General features: G+C 42.0%; 1 protein-coding gene across 4 annotated transcripts in view; it reads right to left on the bottom strand.

Annotated features, from left to right (window-relative positions):
* nlgn2a (neuroligin 2a) overlaps positions 1-23,555 on the bottom strand; it is a 239,238-nt gene that overhangs the window by 136,415 nt on the left and 79,268 nt on the right. For all 4 annotated transcript variants that reach the window (XM_005750030.1, XM_005750026.1, XM_005750029.1 and 1 more), the window contains one exon: positions 15,188-16,057. In XM_005750030.1, coding sequence (XP_005750087.1) covers positions 15,188-15,695 — 508 coding nt within the window. In that variant the 5' untranslated portion in view covers positions 15,696-16,057. The remainder of the gene's footprint in view (positions 1-15,187; positions 16,058-23,555) is intronic.

Raw genomic sequence — 23,555 nt, 5'->3', positions numbered from 1 at the left:
GGCAGTAACATACCTCTTAGTGCACAGTGAGCAGTGTGACTAAATGTGTATATGCACCAACAAGTCTGTGGCTGTGTGTGTCTGTTTGCATACATGTGCATCTTCAGTAGCTAAGCCTTGAGGCAAACTGCAGCCATTATTAATCCTCCGACAGCTGAATTCTTCTTCTTGCTGTATGCCTCACAGGTTGCTGGGCTCTTTGATCTTCCTATATCTTCTTTTCTCAAGGTTACTTTATTAACACTTGCAGTGCACTTTCAGTCTGAGAACACGATCTGTTTCTAATTTCCAGGGACACCTAAAACAGAGGTAGATCAGATCTGTGCTCAGCCTGAATAAGGTTTTATCATGATTCGCTTCCATTACAAGTAAAAACACAGTAAACACCAAGCACAAAGGGATCAAATCGACTAATTATAACCAGAAAGTTTGGGATCAGTTTCACTCGTTTCTGTGCTGCCATTCAATAAAATCCTTCAGCAGGACACTACTCCTCTTCTATACTCTGAGCTTATCTCTGTTTCACAGCGTTGCTGAGTAATTTCCCAACACCGTTGGTCTCATCAACATCATGGTAACAGGGCAGCTGACCGTGCTGCCCCGAAATGCCTGACTCAGCTGCTCAAAATGTGAACGATATCAATAAACCGGAGGATTAATTATAAAAGGCAAATATACTGCGAAGTGTGCGGCGATTTATGACTGTTCTCTCCCGCTATACGTTACACAAAATCTGAGCTGTGTTGAGGCTGTGCCAGAAAAACACAGCTTCAGAATCCTAACAGTATAAAGTGGCTTACTCATGGCGTTATCCCAGAGATACAAAGCTGTGGATATGTTCGCATGCACGCAGGATTTTTTTACCATTTGCTTGGTTTAAGTTTAATATTTACTTGTGTTCCAGTTTTCATCAACCAGTATCTGACGTTTTAGTAGCCAGACGCTTATCGTGACACAAAATGAAAACAGGATGAAGTGAGAAGCACTTCATAAAAAGACTTTAAATGTACACGCTTCTTCTCTGGAAGTATTTTTGTTCCTGCTTTGTGACATTTTAACAAGCTAAGAAAAGTAATCAGTTGCTCCTCCCGCGAGTCTTCCTTCCTGCGGATGAATTCTAACCCCGCTGTGTTCGACTGCAGCACGAGAGGGCAATCCTTGTTTTCCTCTGTAGCCTCAATGAGATCAGCACAGTTCTCCTCCGGCTGCAAGTTGTGCTTTACAGAGGAACGCTGGCTATTGACATCAGCTGCTGAATACATCTCAGGCAACAGCGACTATAAGGTGGGAGAGGCCCACAGCTACCCTGCTAGCAGTGGCTGCACAAAATAGACTGGGACCATGGACCATGGACACAAGCAAATGCATTATGGGTTTTCCTAGACAGATAATATACTAGGAAGGTAGGAAGTGAGGAACTAGGAAGCTATTAATAAAGTGGCCTGGTAAAATAATATTTAAATAAAAAGGAGATATCATTACATGTGGCTTTAAAACAAGCAGCTTTAAAACAATGCATTACCAACACGAGGTTACTTTTTTGTTTTTTTTAAAAAATAAATAATTAAAAATAATAAAAGATAAAAACATTTTTTGAACAGGTGGACATTTTTCACTTTGAAGAAGCGCCACTGGAAGGAACAGCTTATCGAGTATTTGGGGGTTTTAAACCTACAAAAGGCACACATGTGGGAGCGAGCGTGTTATCACAGGGAATGTCTAATTGATAAGACACAGAATATTAGACTTCATCAAATCACATTAAATGCACTCCATCAATCCCCGAGTTAATTCAGATGATATCCCAGATTGTGCTGGAGCGCTGCTACAGAAGCCAAGCCAAAAGAACATGGATAGTCAAAGCCCGAGAGCTTAATATTTAAGTACTGTTGTAAAGTCAATTCACTCTCCTGCGGCTAAAAAGATCATTTAAATGGACTGTCTACTGCTAAATCCTATTTCTGCCTTCATTGCTCATCCAAAGCATATGGTGATGACTAGGAAGCTGTGAGAAATGCAAGGAGGATGTGGGGGGGCTGAAGAGAGAGAGCGAGGAAGGAGGGAAGGCAGCAGGGAGGTAAAATGGTGGGAATGTGAAGTGAAAAGAGGAACGATGTAGTAATGCTGGGAGAGGACAGGAGAGGAGGGCAACCATAATGACAGAAAAACAGCAAGATGGAGGAAGGACAGGAGAGTCGATCAAATCAATGACCCACACGAATGCAACAAAACATTTAAAAACACACAGCAGATTGTTGGGATCATGTGAAGTGCATGAACATGCATACACAGCACAAACATCCATGCACACATTCCCTTTCATTCTCTCTCTATTACAAGCTATAAATAGCAGGAACTGAGCTGCTGCTAATTCCTTCATTCAGAGCCGAGCAGAAAGGCAAAATGCATGCAGTCTTTGATGCACACTCTGACAGGAAGACACAGGAACTAGTAGACGGTTGCCAAGACAATCCCTCCATCCCCTCCTTCGCCTCTATTCCTTCCTTCACATGACTTCAATCTAAAGTCTGTACTCCTTGAATCGCTCTCTTTCCCTGTTTCTCACCCTCTCTTCATTCCGGCGTCCCTCGCTAACTACACCATTGCTTCTCAGCTTACTCAAGAGGCTTACCGAAATGGAGGGAGGTGTGTTTGTTCAAAATCATGAAGCACAAGGGAGTTTCACTGCTTTAACCCAGGACTGAAAAACAGGAAGCCAAACTGCAGGTCTTCAGCTGGCTACTTCAAGACTGCTCTAAAAATCAGTCAATCTCACAGATTCTCAATAATTTTACAGCAGAAATAAACAAAACAAAAAAACAAACACACAAAGTGAATTGACACTTCAGTTTCTCCAGTAAGTAAAGTAAATGGGTTTAGCTTGTTTTGTTTTTTATGTTAATTAAAAATAACAGTGACTTGAAATAGCTTCACCTTTCAAACAAAGCTAGCTAGCTAGCACTAATTAGCTAATTAGTGCTAGCTAATGGTGGAGACCTTTATTCAAAACACCAAGATAGCCATGGCCAAAAGACAAACGTTTAAACCTCAAAACATGTGCCCACAAACCAGTGGGTGAGGCCACTGTGGCTACTGCCATCTTTTACACAGTCAAAACTGGAATCATTAGCTTATCTTGCTAATTAGCCTACCAGCTACACCAGCAGTGAAGAAAGCCTAATGTGCTAGACGCCAAAGAGTTCCTTTAACAAAATATAAAAGGTGGACTAGCAGTACGTTAATAACTATATTAAATTGTCATCTTTGAGATTTTTTAATAACATTAGCAGCTCTCACCTGCTTTGCACTAAATTTAACAAAAGCAAGCGGACAGTGCAATAAACCCGAGTCAAATATGAATAACTGTATGTTCACTTGTGACAATTATAACAACTGAAGCGCTCAACGTTTTGTTTTGGTTTTTTATCCAAAGAGCAAACTAAGTGAATATTAGCTTAAATGGCTAGCTGCAGCTAATAAAAGGTTCTTACAGACTTCATCTTCTATATTTAACAGTTCTCCTCCAATTTATGTTTTTTATTAACTTCAGAACCATTTTAGTTATTGATCAATATTATGATGTGGTAAATAAACACATTACAGTAATGAAATCCCTACTTTTAATGAACTGCTAAAAGTTTGCTCAGTGTGGCCATAGCATGCTAAGAAAAGCTTAGTATTTTTAACTGTTTTTGTATTTTAAATCAACTTTGTGATATAACACCTTGTAATTAGGGATGGGTACCGGTGTCCGGTGCCATGATGGCACCGGTTCTGACATAAACGGTAGTAACCAGACCGAAAAGCAGCGCACATTTCGGTGCTTTATTTAGGTGCTTTTTTTTCCTGAGCTGTGATACACTTCTAGCCAATCATTTTACGTTTCCGAGGATAGTAGGCGGGGCCAGGTACGTACGTTCTTTTATGCAGAGCTACAGATTAAAAATGCCCAAGGCGAAGCGGTCCAAAGTCTGGCTGTACTTCACAGCAAAAGATGCAAACTCAGCAGCCTGCAACAAGTGCTTTAAGCTGATACTGTCAAAGGAGGTAACACCTCAAATCCGATGAAACACCTGGCGACACATAGCGTTTTTTTTTTTTTCCAAAAACCAAGAAATGCGCTGTATTTGATAGCTTGCTGCGAGACCTCACACCGAGCGCATCTACTGCGGTGTGGTGCCTGTTATCGGACCCGGAGTTAGCAACATACCCAAAAACACGAAGAGGAGAGTCCTGGCCCCTAGCCCTGCCAGTGTAGCAGAAATGATGACGGATGATGATGCAGCAGCAGCAGCCGTTCTTCTCTGCGTGAGTAATTTACGTTGAGTAGGCTAACCACGTTATTACATTAATGCATGTAAGGTGAACTAGCAAACATCATCATATCTACATGCGGCTGTCTTCTTGTTTGATGGCAGATACTCCCTTCACCCTGGCCAAAAAGGCTAAAATGACCAAAGAAAAAGAGGGAAACAGCTGAACATGAGAGGTTTAGGACAAAGTTTGTGTTTTTTCCATTGATTAAGCACTGCTTCCAGCCAAGAGTGATACCATATATGCCCTATAGCTGCAGAAAAGGCTAACATTGTTATCTTTTTACAAAAACCAAATCAAATCAAATCACTTTTATTGTCACATCACATGTGCAGGTACATTGGTACAGCACATGTGAGTGAAATTCTTGTGTGCGAGCTTCACAAGCAACAGAGTTGTGCAAAATACAATAATGTAAACAAGCAAAATACAAGAATGGCTACATCTGAAACTAATAAATATATGTACAATATATGATAGTATATGCATTTCTGGATGTGTATAGTAAATATTTTCCTACGTGTGTGTGTGTGTGTGTGTGTGTGTGTGTGTACACATATTTTACAAATTAAATAGAGTAAACAATAAATAAAATATATAAAATATACAGAGTTGAGACATGTGCAAAACAGTGGCATTACTGTACAGTATGGAGTGCATAATGTTAAAGTTCCAGTAGTGAAGCTGAGGTGTCTATGACGTGTTCAGCAGTCTGATGGCCTGGTGAACCAGCTGAACATGAGAGGTTTTTGGACCAATTTTGTGTTCTCCATTCTTTAAGCACCGGTTTGAGCACCGTTTAAGCACCGGCACCGTTTCAAAAGTACCGATTTGGCACCGGTATCGGATAAAACCTAAACGATACCCATCCCTACTTGTAATATATGATGCTGTCAAACTGTTTTTTTTTAACACCAGAAAAATCAACAAGTGGTGGGCAGAAATTTGATAAATGTACACTACACATTCAAATAAATTCATGTCTGCTGAGCTGCCAACTGCATCGACTTACTGAAGTAAAATTTTAGACTTTGATTTCAAACTTTTTCAAACCACAACCAATTATGGTACTGGACTGCATCCCACACACAAGGTGCAGTTTTACAGATAATATACTACCCAACTGCAGCCCACACGATTTGAAAGTAACAATCCATCACATAAAACCCAGTGAAAAGATGATACTTTTTTGACAGACCCTCTCTGTTTCCGGCAGACGCTCCTTTCTTTTCTCATGCTTTTCCCACCAACTCTACACTTTTTCTGTGCAGATTTGTCTTGTAAGATATGTTAGCCTAAGTAGTTCTGGACACATTTCTAATAACCTTTCCTCTCTTTCAACAGTCCATCAAACCCACAAGCTACACCAGCTTAGCAGTCAGCAATTTAAAAATCTGCTCCTCTTCCTCTCAGCTCATGTCACATAGAGTACTTGACAGTGTAGCAAAGAGTGATGTTACTGTCTTCAGATTTTTGCAAATATCAAAAATGAGACAACCCTTAGCCCTCCGCGGAGATCGTTTGCGGTTTCCTTGCCGACAAGTTGATGCTTTTTGTCATGTAAATGTCAATTATTTCATAAGCTCCCACATTAAAATCAAAATTAAAAACCTAGGCGTATAACCAGAGGTACTACATCAAAGGAATCTAGAGTTCATCTTTTAGTATAGAAAATGTTTTTGCCGCTCATCTGAGAGTTTTTATCACTTCCTAAGGGTAAATGTAATCTGATTATTCTGTCTTAACGTCAAGTCAGATACATGTCACACATTACTGTTTACTCCTGCCAATCTCTTTAAGCCCCGCTTCTGTACTTTAACTCAACAGTTAGAAATACAAACGTTCCTGACTTATATGCCTACTTTTTAGCATCTGCATTCGCAGCATTATCACCCTACAACTCTGCACCCTATATCCACCTCCTGACTGTCAATACACATACAGGCAGGCAACACAACACATACACAAGAGTGACTTCACAAATATAACTTTTTAATCCAATTGTGAGACCAGATTTGGAACTTGAGGAACTAGTCTTCAGATTTTTCAACAACCAGCCGTGTGGTCCTGTGTGTTTTGCGATCCTACATGGATGATGGGAACAGTTGAAAGGCAGCGACTGACCCAGGCTGATTCTTTTGCCCTCGCCACCTAAGTGTAAGATACAGCCTTTGACCGAGCAGACCATTCGTTGTCTGCACCACCGTGCCTCAGGACAGAGAACAGAGCAGAGGGGAGCAGACTGAGCGGGAGAACGGGAAGGTGAAACATGAGAGGAGGCAAAAAAGCAAAAAGCAAAGATGTCAGATTTGGTTTGTAAGGGCTGGACCACAGGCTGGATGAGGCCTTCTGTTCTAACCTCCATCTTTGACAATACAACAACCACCTCAAGATGCCTGGCTTAAAATATAACTCTGCTCTCATTGGATCCTTGTCTTTTTATTTAAGCCTCTGGTTTGTCTTTCGGTTCTGGCAAGCGTACCCTCACATCAAAGAAAACTTTTGTCAAGTGTGTGTGAGCGAGAAAGACAGTGGATATTTCATCTGCAGAGGGTTACAGGCGCCCATACTGTATGTAACAGCAATTTTTCATTCTAGGGGAAGTGTATTCTGCCTGCAGAAAGATAGTGATCTATTTCCCCTCCTATAATCCCCTTTTCTCTCCCATTTTTGTTCTTTAGAGGGTATCAACCAGGGTAAGGAGGGGGAAGAGGTGACATAAAGAAAGAGATGGAGCAGAATAATCAAGGTTTTTCTGGCATCAGAAGCAATATCTATCCTACATCTACCGCTGCACGCTGGCACTTCTCTCACTTTTTCCCATTATTTATCTGTTTGTTTTTATCTCTTATTTATGCATCTCTAGCCTTTTGACGATGCTGCAGAGGGGCGCTCGGCCACCGTGTGCATTATTGTATTAGTATTGAACCCTTCTTGATGAATCTCCTCAGAAAATTGAAATACTGCAGAATGGGGAGATGTGGGAGCTTGAGCTTGATGCATGGAGATAGATGAAGCATCGGATGTAATAATTTATAAGGCCCCCAGCATGCACCGTGCAGCTCTGCCAAAAAGGCACAGCACTGACAACGCTGAGGTTAGCGGTTCAAATCCCAAAGGGTTCTCTGGCAAAACTGACGTATACCCACTTGGAAGGGACTAATTGAACAGCTTTAAAGGCACTTTTGTAACAGCTTATTGGGATTTAACCCCAGCCTACCACCAGTAGCGTTCTTGTGGGAGCAGTGGAGTTTGTCTCATGCTTATCCATACAGTTATTTATCACTGATAGCAATACATGAATGTAGGATGTAAGAATTTCATAACTAATTCATGTGAGTCTTTAACTGTTTCCACAGTGCTCCCTTTCAGCGCTCACCTTCTTGATTGCAGTTTTTGTGAAACTGACCGAGCTTGTGAGGAGCGCTAATTCATACTGCAGCCTCTCTGAATAAAGGTGAGCTGAAAGCAACACCTCTAAGCTGGTGAGGAACTGTCACATAGATGGGGGTAATATGTAATAGTGTGAGCACATGTGAGGTGTTGCATTTGTTATTTCAGGGCAAAAACTGTGCTAGAAAAAATACCCCAAGGGTGTCAAACATAAATCCCACGGGCCAGGATTGGCCCGACAACGACCCATTAGTCGTGAAGAAGGCGTATATTTTGGACTTCCTTCTAATGAACACCTCCCCCATGGCGATTCATTTTTAATTCATAATTTCACACCAACATAAAAAAGTTTGGCATCACTGTCCTAGATCATAAACCTCCACCAGAAGCTCGTCTAGGGTGTGTTTTGTTTTTACCTATTTGTTAAATGGCCAACTTTCAGAAACTAGAAGACAAAGTCTCACATATTCATTGCATCCTAACACAAGCCCTACTGCTAACCTTAGATCAGATGCCACTGATGTGGACACTGGAAAAAAGAACATGTTGGATTTACTTAATTCAATAGTTTTTGCTTTGGCAGCAACTTAATAAACAACTGAGTTAACTCGACATTCACACATTCACATTCAATTAGCCGGTGCATTTTGTGTTGATAAGGTGACTGAAACATGTTTAGATAAAGTAAGCAGAGCTCATGGAATATTTTAATCCTTCACAATTTTCTCAACAAAGTCAAAGAAACATAAAATCTTAATGGATTTACAAAACCTCCAGTCCACCCATCCTTTTATCTTTACCAGGGTGGCACGGGGGCTGGGGCCTATCCCAGATGTGATAGGGTAAGAGACAGGGTACTCCCTGGACAGGTCTCCAGGGCTAAAACGCAGAGACAACGAACTCATGGGTAATTTATAATCACCAGTTAACCTAACCCCAATAAGTGCATGACTTTTAACTGTGGGAGGAAACCATAACACCCTGGGAGAACCCACTGCCAACTAGTCAGATTATGGATTTGAACCCTTCTTGCTGTGAGGCAGTAGTGCTAACCACCACGCCACCAAGCTGTCAGTCCACTTACTTAACAAAAGTAGGACAGCTATGATTACACAGCTTGAATTTTCTTTACATTTTGTCCTCGACAGGTTAAACCACAATAAACAGCAACAGCACACGTGTGGTGTGTGTCTCTTATAACTCCAGTGATTTTCCTGCAGTTTCAAATCTCGTGTGATCTTGGGAATTTCCTGAGCCCAGACAACTAACCACTCTTACTAGATCGTATCATGTCATCTCAACAAGAACAAATTAAGTTGTTGAATTGCTTCATACAGATCCTACATGATTTAAATATGTTGACCATAGAAACATGAAACTATTTTGTTAAAATTACAATTTTTTTAGACTTTTGTAAATGTAACAACCACCCATTCCTTTTCTGAGTGGAGATGCTAAAAGGTTTTAAGATGCCTGGTCCTGAGCAGCTACATGCTACTGAAACAGTCACATCTGGGGCTGAAACAAGCTGCAGCTCAAGGCAAAATATACATTTTTCTTCAAAAAGATCAAAGTGCTAAAAAGCTGAAACGGAAACAAATGCAGCAAGTGACTCCAGCTTCAGTTGTCAATTTAGGCTTTTGTAGGTGTTGTGGGTACAATGATGGGACAAACTTTCTTTAAAAAACTTCCTGCTGCTGACTTCAAAGCGATGGTTTCTTTATTCCCTGTGTCTAACTCCACAAAGCATAGCCATAATGGATTGTGTATGCCGGTAAACATTTATAACGAGTTTCCATTTGTGGGCTGCTGAGTCCAGCTACTCCAACTTATTCACCATGAAGGCTTGCTTTGTGTTAACAGCAGCCGACTGCTGAGAGAAGCATGTGATCTGTCTGTGAGCCTGAGGCGGCATCGGCTGCCGGTCCTCCCCTCGCCTCATCCATCGATCCAGCGTGACTCTGCAGGAGTGAGATGAAAACCTCTCGCTATGATTTATGGGATATCATCTGCAGGAGTACCAGTGGAGCTCCTGCCTCCCAGCAGTTGATGAGGAAACTACCTGCCAGACGCAAAAACCAAGACTGGGTCCATAAACCCTCACTGGACTACTTCTGCACTGCAAAGCCTTTATTATAACCTAGTGGTCATTTTATTCCTTCAGAGGTACTAATAAATGGAAACCACAGCAGATCTTAATTCTTATGAATGTTGGACGGCTCTTTGTTTAAAAACCACTTAAAGCAGTTGAGAATGTTTTGAATTCTTCTTTAAAGGTACTTTGCAGGTAGCTTGTTCCAAACAACTTGGAAAACTCATCCCGCTTTTAAGGATTCGGCTCTCTTCTGGTTCTTCATTTAATTTCTCTAACTGACTCCATGATGGTTTGATGGACTCCGTGCATTTTTGTTTTTCTTGTTGCTAAAAATAATTACTTCCACTAAGGAGGTTATTATTTTGTAGTATCTGCATGCATGCCATCATTCTGCCTGTAAACATGATAACTTGAAGGAATTCTGAGAAAACTTGGTAGGGGTGCAGAGTGCGGTCATGTTAATCATCCATCAAAACCTGGCTTCCAGTTCAAGGTCTTCAAGGTCAACTTTATGATTTATTGGACAAAAATTGACAGAAAGCTGTATAACTTTGAAACTAGGTCTATTACAAGTGTGGTTTAAGATTTAAGATATCATGTCACATTTGACCTCTGACCTCTCCTTCAAGGTCAACAGGTTAGCCTAAAAGGTCAAGATGATAATAAATGCTATATAGAGCTGTTTGAAATGAAGATTCTTACTGCCATTGTTTGTACTTTCAACATACAGGTATACAGGAAGTGACATTTAGGCATTCTAAACACATCTGACCTCATCTTCAAATGCAAATAAACTCATAAATTGTTAGCTTTGATTCAAATTATACTTTCTTTGATACAGGTCTATCAGGATCAGGAAATCTTATATTATAGTCTGCATCCAATGGCATGTTACATTTGACCTCTGACCTCAATTTTACATTTTACATCTGCCTTTCTTTTAAGCTGAACCCAAAGTGTGTCACATCTTTAAATAAAGTATGAGAACGAATGGCCTACTTGGAAAGATAGTGTAGTACAGTGTTCTATAATAAGCTCAAGCTATTTACACATCAATACCTATTACCCATTAACCCACTCCTACATAATGTCTGTGTAATCAAAGCAAACATTCGTCATGCTTCCCTTATCTGACTGACTTTACTGCACCACCAACTTAATGTTCTTTTAAAAGAACAAATAAACCAAACAAATATATACAAACTAAATAATACAATATTTCCTTAACAGTAAATACCTCCAGAGAGTGGCTTGCCTTCTTGTTCTTTATCGTTCTGGCTGTATGTTTTGGGTCGTTGCCGTGCCTCCCTGAGGCCACCATGTGTTGGATAGAAATGTAGTCTCTATATTTAAATCCAAAAGGTGCTGCAATGCGTCTTTTCTGTAGCAATATATACACAATAAGTTATTTAATGTGTTTAGAAAACATGAAAACCCATTCAGTGATTAGCATTTTCTGCTCAAAACTATTCATATAGTCAAAGAATGTGATATGAAATTACTAAATTAGATGAAGCTGTCTTTAATCAAATATTAAAAAGTGTCATTTTTCATTCTTTCTTTCAATTTGTTTCATTTCTTGATTTTGTTCTTTTCTAAAAGACTGACACATTCAGCAGCATGTTTATTCAGGAGTACCATGGGATGAATGAAAGAAATGACAACACATGGCTAGCTTTGCAACTTACTAAGCACTTAAATATTAATTAAAGAGCCATGAGTACGCGCCAAATGTTAGCATATTTGTTTATCTATGAACAAACACACATTCATGTCAGTGTCCCACTTTCTCCTACTTGCACCGACGGCAGCATTAAGACGTAATTCTGCCAACTTAATCCACTTAAAACCAGAGTTTTTTTAAGGATTCTGTCTTAAGGGTTGCCCTGTGAAAGGATACAAGTACAAAACTCTCAGGAGACGGAGAATTCATGTTTTAAAAGTAAGAAGAAAGACAGTGACAGACGTGGTGTGGCAAGAGAAAATGCATATAAGCTAAAAAAATCTCTAGCCCTAGTCTCCTCTCCTTGTTTTTTATCCTCCTTTCCTCGTTTCCTTCCATCTCCTCCATTCCATGTGTAACAAATGATTTGGAAACCAAAGAGGGAGAAAAGGCAGAGGAGCAAAGACAACGGCAACCCCGGGGCTGCAAGAGATTGCTGAGGCTAGCAATGTCATGCCTGACTCGACCACAGTAAATATAACAGCAGTGATGATGGAGGACGGGCGGGGGAGGGGGTGAAGCGAGCTCATATGGATCTGCAGTTCTTTTTTTCCACACTTGGGATAAATTATGGCACGTGCACCGGGTGGGTATTTGCTGGGATAATGTCTTTCTAACCTGGACGCACCTTACAAACAGTGACCGTGTGGTACACCGACGCCGCCGGGCGCTCTGCTGATTTTTCACATTGATGAATGAAGGTCACTGTGGGGAGATGTTCAGCACCTGTGTGACATTTGCAGAAGGCGCGCTGCACGGGAGAATGTGAGCGAGTGTTTATATGTTTCAGAGTTATGACATTTCCATTTCCACATCGCACATCTCAGGGAAAAAAAAAAAGTGAAACCTGATGTATAATGCTCTAAATTTGCCCGCGGAGCCGTAAGTGGCAATGATGGGGTGTCGAGGGCTGAGGCTGCGGTGCTGCAGTGGAGAGGCGGAAGGAATGTTTTTGAACTGCGAGGTGGGTAAAAAAAAGAAATTGAAAGAAGTTCTGATGGACGGGCAAAGAGGGAGACTTAAAAGTGTTGGTGAGAAAGACACACACAGACACTGTCAAGCTACATCATGGAGTATTCTTTTTTTAGCCTCAATACAGATCTTTAGCAACACTTCATTCCTCTTTGGAAAGCGTCCAGTTAGCTTTCAGGTCTTATTTTCTTTTCCAAGCAAAACCCAAAATGCTTACCACTTTGTCTCTATAAAAAGGTGTTGGGAAGCTGTGCAGCTTTTACTCGAGATATAGAAATGAAAGACAAAAATGTGAAGCACAATATCCTCGGCAAGGAGAGGAAGGGAGGTGACGGGAGTCTCCACTTTTCATGTCACACCTGCCGATGAGATGGAAATCTTTCCCCCTTATTGCTCGTACACCAAATAGTCCCTAGACTGACAAAAATGTCCACAGTTTGATCTGAGTTGAGAGAAGAAAGTTCTTGACTGGAAAAAAAAAGTAAAGTCAAAAGTCACCTAATCCCTTTTCTCATAAAGCTGCTCCAGTCCTGGCCTTTTTGTTTTATAACACACAGAATTGGAGGTACCATAAAAACAGCAAAGTGGTAGTTGAAATGATTTTTGATTCTCCGTGGAGTTTTATATTGTTTCTTTTATATAAGTCCAACCCAGACGCAAGCATAGTCCTAAAACTAACAGTCGTCATCTACATTATGTGCAAGGTTGGTATGAAATATTAGCTTAACTAATAACTTTTATACAACCACTCAGACTATCCCTGTAAAGAGTGACTGTTCACTAAGCCCCTCCTCTAAACAGATAAATCATCACTTCATCATCATTTGCTTCTTCAAATGTAACTAAGTGTATTCAAAGCAAGTCAGAAGTTAGGTTAGACTGAAACATGAGTCTGAACTTAACACCAGGGCAAGCTAACAATACTGGAAGAGATATTTCTTGCTTTAACTGTATATCTATGGTGGTGTGGGGGGCACAGATTATTGGCAGATGAAGGTGCTCCTCTTCACCTATAATTGGGCCTTCTTTGTGACTCTCAAGCAATGCTCAGCCAGTCCTCTGCTTAGTCTCTCGTCCTGAGGTCAAATGTCAACTCCACCGTCTCAGTGCAGCAGCTCATGAACCAGTTCTCTGCCTACTTGAGGTTCTGGTCTGAGTGGCTCTCCAGCTCGCACAAGATCACAAAGATCAAGGCTGCTGTAGCCGGCTGAAGTCCAAGAACATGAGGCTGAAGCCAACAGGACGACAGATTAATGTAAAATGGAGGACGCATGGGCTGATTATCAGCAGCTGAACTTTTGAACTATCTGGTCTTTAAGTCTGACGTCATTAGCCGTGTCTGGGCCCAAACTCCGCTGCAGGTCCATAAGTCAAATGATCACTGCGGCATCACTGAGAGTTAAAAACTGTCTAAATTCTTAATAAAATGATCCGCGTTGCTGCTCTACCAGGTATAACAATTACGTTTAACATCCAGGCATCCATGAAAACAGAATTTATTAAATTTAAAAGAGTTAGAAGTTAGCAGAGAGTTAGCTCGCTAGTTTCCGCCTAAACATAATATAGCATGTTCTGACTGAGAGATTTTTGAAACTAATTAAAACGTACAGCTCTGCTATCACTTCCAACATAAGTCAAGACAGAAAACTAAACAGCAGTGACGTTTGCAGGGTTACTGAAGTTTGGCTAGCTGGTATATAATGATGTGCTACATGACCGCTAGCGACACAGCTATGTTAGCATAATATAAACACAGTGAAGCTGGAGGATGAACGCTAACTTTTTTCCACTTGATAAAAGTTAACGTGAGGGTTCGGGGACAAATGCAATCGCATGGCAGGATGCTGTAAACGGACCAAACTTTAGTCAGGAGAACAACTGAGATAATCCATCCACAATACAAGGTTAGTCATTAATATACTGCTGCATGGGCTGAGCTGTACTTACATCATAAGGTTTTAAAAACTGAACTTTGAAATTAATAGTGGTAATAAAAACCGAGAGAAGCCGACAGTGAGTGTTTTTAGGGGCTTGTTGAGATTAAATACAACAAGATATAAAGCAGTAAAACATGTTAAAAACACAGCAGCCTGATGAAACGCAGAGTAGTTTGGGCCCGGAAGCAGGATTCATACGTCATCACTTAAAGACTGAATAGGTGAGGGTACTGTTGCCTAGCAAGCAATCCTGGATCTATCAGTCAGATGGAAAAAACACACAACCAAAAAAACCAAAAAGTAGTTTCTAAAATATATTTAAGAAAATATATAAATATAAAAATAGATTTAACAACGGAAAAGACTTCTACATGGTGCGGCTGTTTGTGCCTGGAGCTTTACTGACTTTACTAAAGCTACAAGCTAAAAGGTGTTGGTTGCAAACACTAAAACAATCTGTCAGTTATCCTCAATCAAACAACAAACTTCACATATAATCTTCTATTTGGCAGCCAGACAAAAAGATGAGTCGGCTTTTTCTACCAAGAACCTGATGTTGCAGACTTAAAAAACACATGTACAGCAGTAACTGTGTGCCTGCTGTGTGAGCATGGAAAGCTCAACAAGAACGGTACGGTAATAGTAACTAAAGGGTTTGGAGCTTAGTGAAAAGTCCACCTATTCTCTGTGCTAAATGTTACCCATCAAAGTCCCACATCCACCAACCCTTCATTTCACCCTGTCCCCACTCACCATCCTCCGTGGGCACGTAGACATTGAGGTAGAGGCAGTCCTCACTCTGGTTCTGGATGTAACCGGCCGCCACGTCCAGGTTGTCTGTGAACCACACGGGTAGCATTATCTCCGGCAGTACACCGTGAACATTTTGAGGGCACACGGGGGCAAAGAGGGTGGCGTTGCGGATCTCCTGCCAGGATCCCGGGGCCTCAGGTGGCTGAAAGCGGCGATCGCCGATAGGCGCCGTAGCGTAGGGCACACCCAGGTACTGCTCCACAGGGCCAAGAATCTCATTGTTCAAGTCCTTCTTGATGCCTCTGAGCTTCCCATAGTTAGTGGTCACGATAGGGTGTTTAGAAGGATCCATCTTCTGGCTCGAGGCTAGACTGAAGAGCAGAATGAGGCCTAGGATGCTCATGAGGCACCAGTCTGTCATAAGGCTGAGGTGGCTTGTCCTGGATGACAAACTCCGCCGACTCTGTCTATTTATAAAGAATGGAAGGGGCTTCATGACTGAGTTCATACCGTTCAGCCACCTGCTTTTAGTCAGTTTGGGAAAACGTCTCTCTTTATGAGCAAAAGTGGATTATATCCAACAATCTGGAAGGTAAAAAACCCTTAATGACTAAAAAGGAGCTTTTTTAGAAACTCGACCAAGACTAAGGGCGCTGACTGAAGGTGAAGTGGAGGACAAGGCAGCTGCTTGGGAGAGAAGGGTCCTTTGGGCTCTGGGTGCCGGATAAAGGGGTTTGGACCTTGGAGTGGGTGCCAGGTCAGTGGTGATTCTGAGCAACGGTGATCCGAAACACTTCCCAAGCCATGGCTCTGTTGCGTTCCATACCTATTCGTCCTCAATTATCCAGATAATTGGATTGATGATGAATTCTGCAGAATGAGACAGAGAAGCAGGGGGGAGGAGGGAAGAGATTTAAGGGACGGTGATAAAGAGAGAGAGAGCGGGGGCGGGGGGAGGGAGGAAGAAAAGATAAAAGAGATTAAGCTTATCTGAAACAGAAATATATTCCATTAAATGTTGTCAGTTCAACATTTTTTCACCTTCAGCTGTTGCCAAGGGACCTTTTTTCTTTTTTTTTTCCTGAAATGAAAGATTTTCTAAATCCAGAGCCAGTGTTGTGGAGATCAAACTAACAAGGGTTCATTTTGGGAGCATTTCATGTGACGATCAACGTGTTTCACTTCACGTCGTTACATCACGAGGCTGAAAATGTTTCTCTCCAACATGGACGGAAGAACAAAAACAAACACAATGACACAAATGCAATTTCTGCCATCATGTTTTTACTTCCTCTGGCGTTTGCAACATAATCCCATATATGCTCCTTGCTGAGTGCACATTTCTACATGTCTCTCTATTCATTATGTATGAAAATCCTGCTGTCCCAGTGCGACCTGCATGAGGGCGCGATCCCTCCTGGCGGGCCGTGCTCAACCTGGCAGCTAGCACGCACGCATCTCTGCTGAGTTTCCACCGAACAACGCTGCTAGCGATGCCTCAATATTTCTGGTTGTTAAATTCCTCGAGGCTTCAGAGGTTCTCGTGGAGGCAACACTACAGACAGTACAGTAGACAGCGTTGGTGGACGAGTAGAAGCTGGAGATTAGGGCGAGCCTTTCACTGCCCAGTAAGGTCAAATGTCAATAATGTGCGCCTGTAAGCAGCTTAGAACAGCCCAGCTGGGGCGCTCTCTGGCTATACGCAGAACACAGAGACACACTCGTAGCATTAACTGAGCCACACATGAATGAAAGCCCACATTGTGCACAGCCATTCATGTAATCTACAGCGGAAATGTGCAAATCCTCATCTAACAGATCCAGAGTCAGGAAATGCACGAGGCGAGGAGGAGATTAGGCTGCCGTTACGTTGTTGCGTGGTGTTATGTAACGGTGCGGGACACACAAGGCCCGGCAGTAAGTAACGCTGGGAGTACAGTGAGATATCTCCTCAGTGTTAGCGCACTCTTTTTCACTCTTATCGCATTTTTTTCACACTCTCCCCTTTGCTTTATCGCCCTACCGTAATTGTCCCCTTTAAAGGCATCATTAAGGATATTATTGCATCGCCTGTACCCACCTCTGTTTTTGTTTTCTCCCCCCCCCACTCCCCCTTTCTCTCACAAGCCATTTAAAATGTAAAAGTATGGGATTTAAGAGGCTTGAGGCAAGACGGCAGATAATTAGAGTCTATAGGCTGATGAGCAGATAACACGAATAAGGAGGCTCATTCATGTAATAATAGTTTCTTATGTACAACAAGCTCTTGGAGAGGATATATTCGGGCTTTTGGGGAAATGCGTGGTGAAAAAAAAGTTAAAAAAGAGAGAGCGGTAATTGCGAGCGGGCCTGTAGCGCCTCTAATCCCTCCTTGTTTTTGTTTGTTCCCGCGCGTGCACACTAAATATATTGCCGCCTGCCTTTGTTCCTCTCCGAGTGGACTTTGTTGTTCTGCCCACGCCCCCCGTGTGTGCGTCTGGGTGTGTATCTGCTCGCTGAGAAGCGGGCAGCACGACGCGTGCTCTAATTAAACCACGGAGAGTCTGGGACGAGCCCTTCACCCACACACCCAACAATCAAAAATAACCATCTACACTGCTGTTAAACTTTCATCCTCCAACGTACATAAAAGAGACCGGCGAAGAGACGAGTGTCGGAGGGGAAGGGAAAAAAAGAAAAAGGAGCAGGGATGACGAGAGAGCCAAACTGGAGATGAAAGGTGAGAATAAGGATGGAGAGGAAACAGGTCCTGTTAATGAAAAGCTTCTCTGTGGTCAGCAGAGGCCCTTCAAGAGGCCTTGAGTCAAAGTGACACAAGGAGGAGAGATTCTCAGGGACGTGATGAGCCCAGGAAGGGGGACAACTGGACTCCTTTTTGCCCAAAACTTGCACCCCGTGGCACATGTACGTCAGAATTCCTGGCCAAGCCCCCGGCAGACACGAGTATGCCTGCGGGGACCGCCAGAATTTTGTGGTGCATCTGAGTGTTTAATTGCTAATTGGCTCAATTAGAGGGTTTAATTGGTCCAGCTCTGCCATGAGCAGTGGGAAAGCTTAAGTGATTGATGAAGCAGAGAAAGAGAGAATGGGGGTGGACTGGGGAGAGGACGGTTCAGCATGTCAACAGAGCCACACACAAGATATTCATGGGAATGTGTGTGTGGAATTTTGGCGCCACTGGCGCACGCACGCTATCATACTCACAGACGCAGATTTAAATGAACAGGTTCTCCCAGAATACTGTACTTCTCTGTATGCATGCAACACTATCTCACACTCACACACAGATGCACACTCATCCAAGATTCATGTCATCAGCAGAATGTTTTCCTCAACTCCCAGGAGGCAGTGAGACTGAGGGAGACTGCACAGGCCACTCCGTGGCAGACTGTCAGTGGGAAACTCATCTTCCCCTGCACTTCTTTTTCATCTCCTACTTATTTCTAATCTAAATGAGAAAGGCAAATGATGCTGCAATTCAAAAAAAAGAAAAAAAAAGATTTTCAATTCGAAACCAGTCTTTACCGCAAGATACTTTGTTACATCCATCCATCCATTCGCTTCCGCTTATCCTTTTCAGGGTCGCAGGGGGCGCTGGAGCCTATCCCAGCTGTCATAGGGCGAGAGGCAGGGTGCATCCTGGACAGGTCGCCAGTCTGTCGCAGGGCTAACACATAGGGACAGACAACCATTCACACTCACATTCACACCTAGTGGCAATTTGGATTATCCAATTAACCTATCCCCACAAGTTGCATGTCTTTGTTACAGGTCTGTGTCATTCTGAATCATCGAAGATGAGCAGCACAAAAAAACATGCGAATCAATTGCATCCCAGCGTTTTCCACAGTTAAGGATTTTTCTACTGGATGCACATGTGGGCCTTTTGTTGAGCAGTAATACAGGAAGAGAAATGTCTGGCATCAAGCTCCACAGCATGTTTTCCAGGGCTGAAAGCATGACGCCAGTGTGGAAGCTGCACTTCCTGGAGTGGCCATTTGAGGCTGGCACCAAAAGTGAGTCACTCCCCATATACTGTACTCACATGTACAAATGGCCTATTAAAAAGCATGTTTACAACCTGTTAGGAAAAAAGTGTTTGTGGTGTTGATGGTGAAATTATGACAAAATATGGCCATAAATACTGTGCTGCACACACTAACACTCAATAAGACACCCTATCATCCAAATGTGGTTCCTTCTGGTTCTTGAAAACGAAGATGGTGACAGGTAATCCTAACCCTAACGACAAGTCTTCAAAATATGGACTCCAGCAAAACGGCAGCATAGTGTTCATCTTTGCCACACAGTCTGTGATTACAACCTTCCAGCCTCACTGCGACCTTTACACCACTGTGCCACACATTCATCAACTGAGCAGGCTTGAGCAAATCAGGATCACAGCTATTGGAAAGATCCGGCCACTCAAACACTTTCATTTGACCTATACGTCTGTAAGTGATATCATTTTGCTGCTTAATCTGTTGATGTGAAATGATGCCTGCCTGGTACGAGGTTCAAATAGATGTAGTTGTCATTAGGCCAACAGCTATAACAATAACAAATATCACCATTAGTCCGTGCAGTCGATATCACTTCGGCTACAAAAGAAATGAATGCCTCAAAGAAGAGAAAACTGAGCAGTGAACGGTGAGCATATATGCATATAATGGACGACTAAATGCTTCTAAGCAAGGTGGAGAAGAAAGCGGAGTGACTGATCTGACAGGAGCAGCTGCCGAGGAGAATATCAGATAGATATTATCCAACATCTAAGCTAAAAGAACTTAAAAGGAAAAAAACAACAGCTAACGTCTCAACTGGCACACTTAGAAAGCAATGAACGATGCAGATGTAAGAAAACTATTTAAATGTGTTTATAAGACGACAAATCACAGGAACAAACTGACAAGTCAAGAATGTATGTTCACTAAAGATTAAAGAAATGTGAAATATCCCGTATAACAGAGCATCTGATATTTGGATTGGTTATTGGTCCATACCTAGACAGCTGATCGTTGACAGCAGTCCCATCGATAGGAACTATCTTTATAATTCAATTCTATGTTATTCTGTTTTACAGTTAGCAGATTGGAGGTATTCCACAAGTGGGACACCTAGAAAATCTTTATTTTTATGTTTGGATTAGTTTTTGTTTGTTTGTTTGTTTTTTTAACAGAACACCAACTTTTTTCAATTCAATTCAAGTCTATTTGTATTGTAAGGTAACAACCCTATACAATAATGCAATAATACTATGTTCAATTGAGCTGAAACAACTGACACAGATTGAGAAAAATGTTTTCCTTGTAGATTTTTTCCCCACTGCTTCCTCACTTTCAACTCCCCCATGGTGGTTCCCACGCCTGGATGAGAAAGGAGGAGGGTTGGCTGGCAACCCTATCCCACAAAACCCCAAAATATTGACAAGAGAACATCAAGGAAGCTTGAATTTGGAAAAACGACCTTCAACCCAAGGCCAAAGCACGCCATTCAGTAAAAGTCAGGAGTTTTTGGAAACTACAGGACCAAAAATCCTTCCTCCAACCAGGATTAAAACACATGGAAAGTCCAAACCATGTATCAAACTGGAAGGGCTTACTAAATTGCTAAAGCAATGCAAAATTACAGACTTGCATTATTAGGGACCAGCGAGACTAGGTGCATTCAATCAGGACAGAGCAGAACAGGGGTGGGCAACTCCAGGCCTCGAGAGCCGGTGTCCTGCGGGTTTTAGATGTGTCCTTGATCCAATACAGCTGATGTAAATGGCTACATTACCTCCTCAATATGTCTTGAAGTTCTCCAGAGGCCTTGTAATGAACTGATCATTTGATTCAGGTGTGTGGACCCAGGGTGAGATCTAAAACCTGCGGGACACCGGCTCTCGAGGCCTGGAGTTCCCCACCCCTGGAATAGACTGATAAGTAATGAGACATGAAGAAGATGATGCCTCTCGCATGGAAGTAGTTGTGCTAATATTATCTAAAAGTAGAGAAAGGCACTACTAAGTTGTAAGGTTCATGGTGCATGGCTCATTACAGCAACATTCTGATTAAACAAGACCAAGATCAAGATGCATGACCTGTGGGAAAAAGCGAATAAAAGATCTGTAAAGAAAGAGATAGGAAGAAAAAGATGGAGGTGGATAGCCCATACACTGAGGAAACCAGGCAACACCATCACCAGACAAGACCTGATGTGGAACCGAAGGCAGGACAAGGAATAGATGGCAAAAAGGTGCAAAAACAGAAAAGCTAAGGATCGGAAACTTAAAAGAAATGAAAGCATAAGTGACATGAAAGCGCCACGAAGATGACGAGAACTGTGAGGTCAGATGATGATTCTCGATGATACTGTGTGAGTGCCATCAATCGTCTATTGAGGTTGCAGCAGGAACGCTGTTCAACACCATTCAACAGAACGCTCAATTAACTTTGCCTTTGTCCTGAGAGAGAACTTAATGTCCACCAGGTATTTATACAAGGTTAGGTGTATCTTGCAATGGTTGGAAAAAGTCAATCATCTGTGAGGTAGCTAGCAACAAATGCATCACCGCTTTAAGAAAAATATCCCCCCGATGAGGACAGAAGAAAGAGTAAAACAAATAAAGCCTCTCCATGTGAAAGAAGTGATTTTTCTTTTCAGTAACAGAAAGTTCTGTGAGCCACCACCCCACCTTCCTTCCATGACTAATGACTGTGAGGTGGTGTTTTGAAGCAAGTGAAGTCTTGGATTTAGTGTAGAAATAGTTCCAATACAAGACTAAAAGCCATGATCTGCAAATCTGTCATTGACAAAACTAATAAAGACTCTGCACAGACAATTAGATTTTATCCGATTTTGCAAGTGTTCTTTTTATTGTTTTGTTCTCTCCAACATGTTTGAACAATTTTCTCTCTGACTAATTACTATAAGTCTCAGCGGGGATCGCATTCCACAAACTGTGTTTTATTTTGCCTATCTCTGCTTCAAAACTGACACCACACTTTGATGTTGGTGCCATGAGGGGTGGGGGAGTTGCTTCGCTGCACACATTCAGGGAAGAATTACTTAAGTGCTTATGTTTTCAACAGCAAGTCTACTTTTGTTATCTTTAATTACAGGGAGGAGTGTTCAGCACCACTTTTATGACAGAGCCTTCCCCCAATTAACCTGCTGTTAATCTTCCACGTGTAGGTCATGTCTCTGCTCGTGGAGACTGAAGCGCGATCAGTAAGTCTGATTGAAATTACACCACGCTTAACAGGAATAAATTGTTCTCCTTTACAGTTTCTAAAGCAGGGTGAAGAATTGATTAAGATTAGTCATGGATGTAACTGACTCATCTACACATCAAAAAGGAAATGTTTGTGTGTACTCGATCTGTGTATACGTTGTTCCTCATGAATTATTTAATCATTATATAGCTTTTGATCATTTGAGAACAAATGTCTGATGAGGGTGAGTGGCATGGTGGTTAGCACTGTTGCTTCACTTTCACCATCAATTCAATTCCACCATCAGGCCAGGACCTGTCTGTGTGGAGTTTACGTGGGTTCTCTCCGGGTACTCTGGCTTCCTCCCACAGTCCCAAGACATGCAGTGAGTCAGGATACGTTAATTGGAAACACTAAATTGCTGATAGGGGTGAATGTGGGAGTGAATGTGAGTGCGATTGGCTCCTACTATGTATTAGTCCTGTGACAGACTGGCGACCTGTCCAGGGTGTATCCTCTCACCCTAAGACAGCTGGGATAGTCTCCAGTGCCCCCCGCGACCCTGAAAAGGATAAGCGGAAGCGAATCGATGGATGTCTGATGAGATCTGAAATTGTTCAAGTAACCAGCCAAACAAGGACAAGAGACTATCTAGGTTTAATCCAAAATATGGTAGAGACAAACAGAAGGGCAATCCAAAGATTGCCAGAGGAACCACGATCAAATAAAAGCATCAAGCACCGTCGGCGCAATTCATAAATACCAATACCAAAACGATGCTTTTAGATAACTAAACTTGCCAACAAAAATGTAAAACTTTTAATTTTCATTCAAATATATCAAAGTTCCTAAATTACTTTTGTGAGATTATTATACTATCTTAAGCCACCTTATACTTCTAATCAAAGAATTGTTGAATCTTTATACGGCTATAGGCCACATTATGCCTTGGATTAAAGATTGTGAAATCATTACACTGTTTTATGATACATTATACTGCTGAGTTATAAGAAATGCTGTTTGTGTAGAATCATGGCCTTCCTTTTCTGATTACAAATAGAACATCTCACTTAGGCGCCGTAAGAGAGAAAGAATGTGAATGCTTAGTTTGGAGGGAGGCCGAAGCTATAAGAATGTGAGAAACGGTCAGACACTTCGAGATCTGGCGG

The sequence above is a fragment of the Pundamilia nyererei genome, unplaced genomic scaffold (genome assembly GCF_000239375.1).
Source record: "Pundamilia nyererei isolate P.nyererei 1_Seehausen unplaced genomic scaffold, PunNye1.0 scaffold00260, whole genome shotgun sequence".
NCBI classification, from domain to species: Eukaryota; Metazoa; Chordata; class Actinopteri; order Cichliformes; family Cichlidae; genus Pundamilia; species Pundamilia nyererei.
The sequence above is the reverse complement of the archived record's forward strand: the minus strand, read 5'-3'. Positions and strand labels throughout refer to the sequence as shown.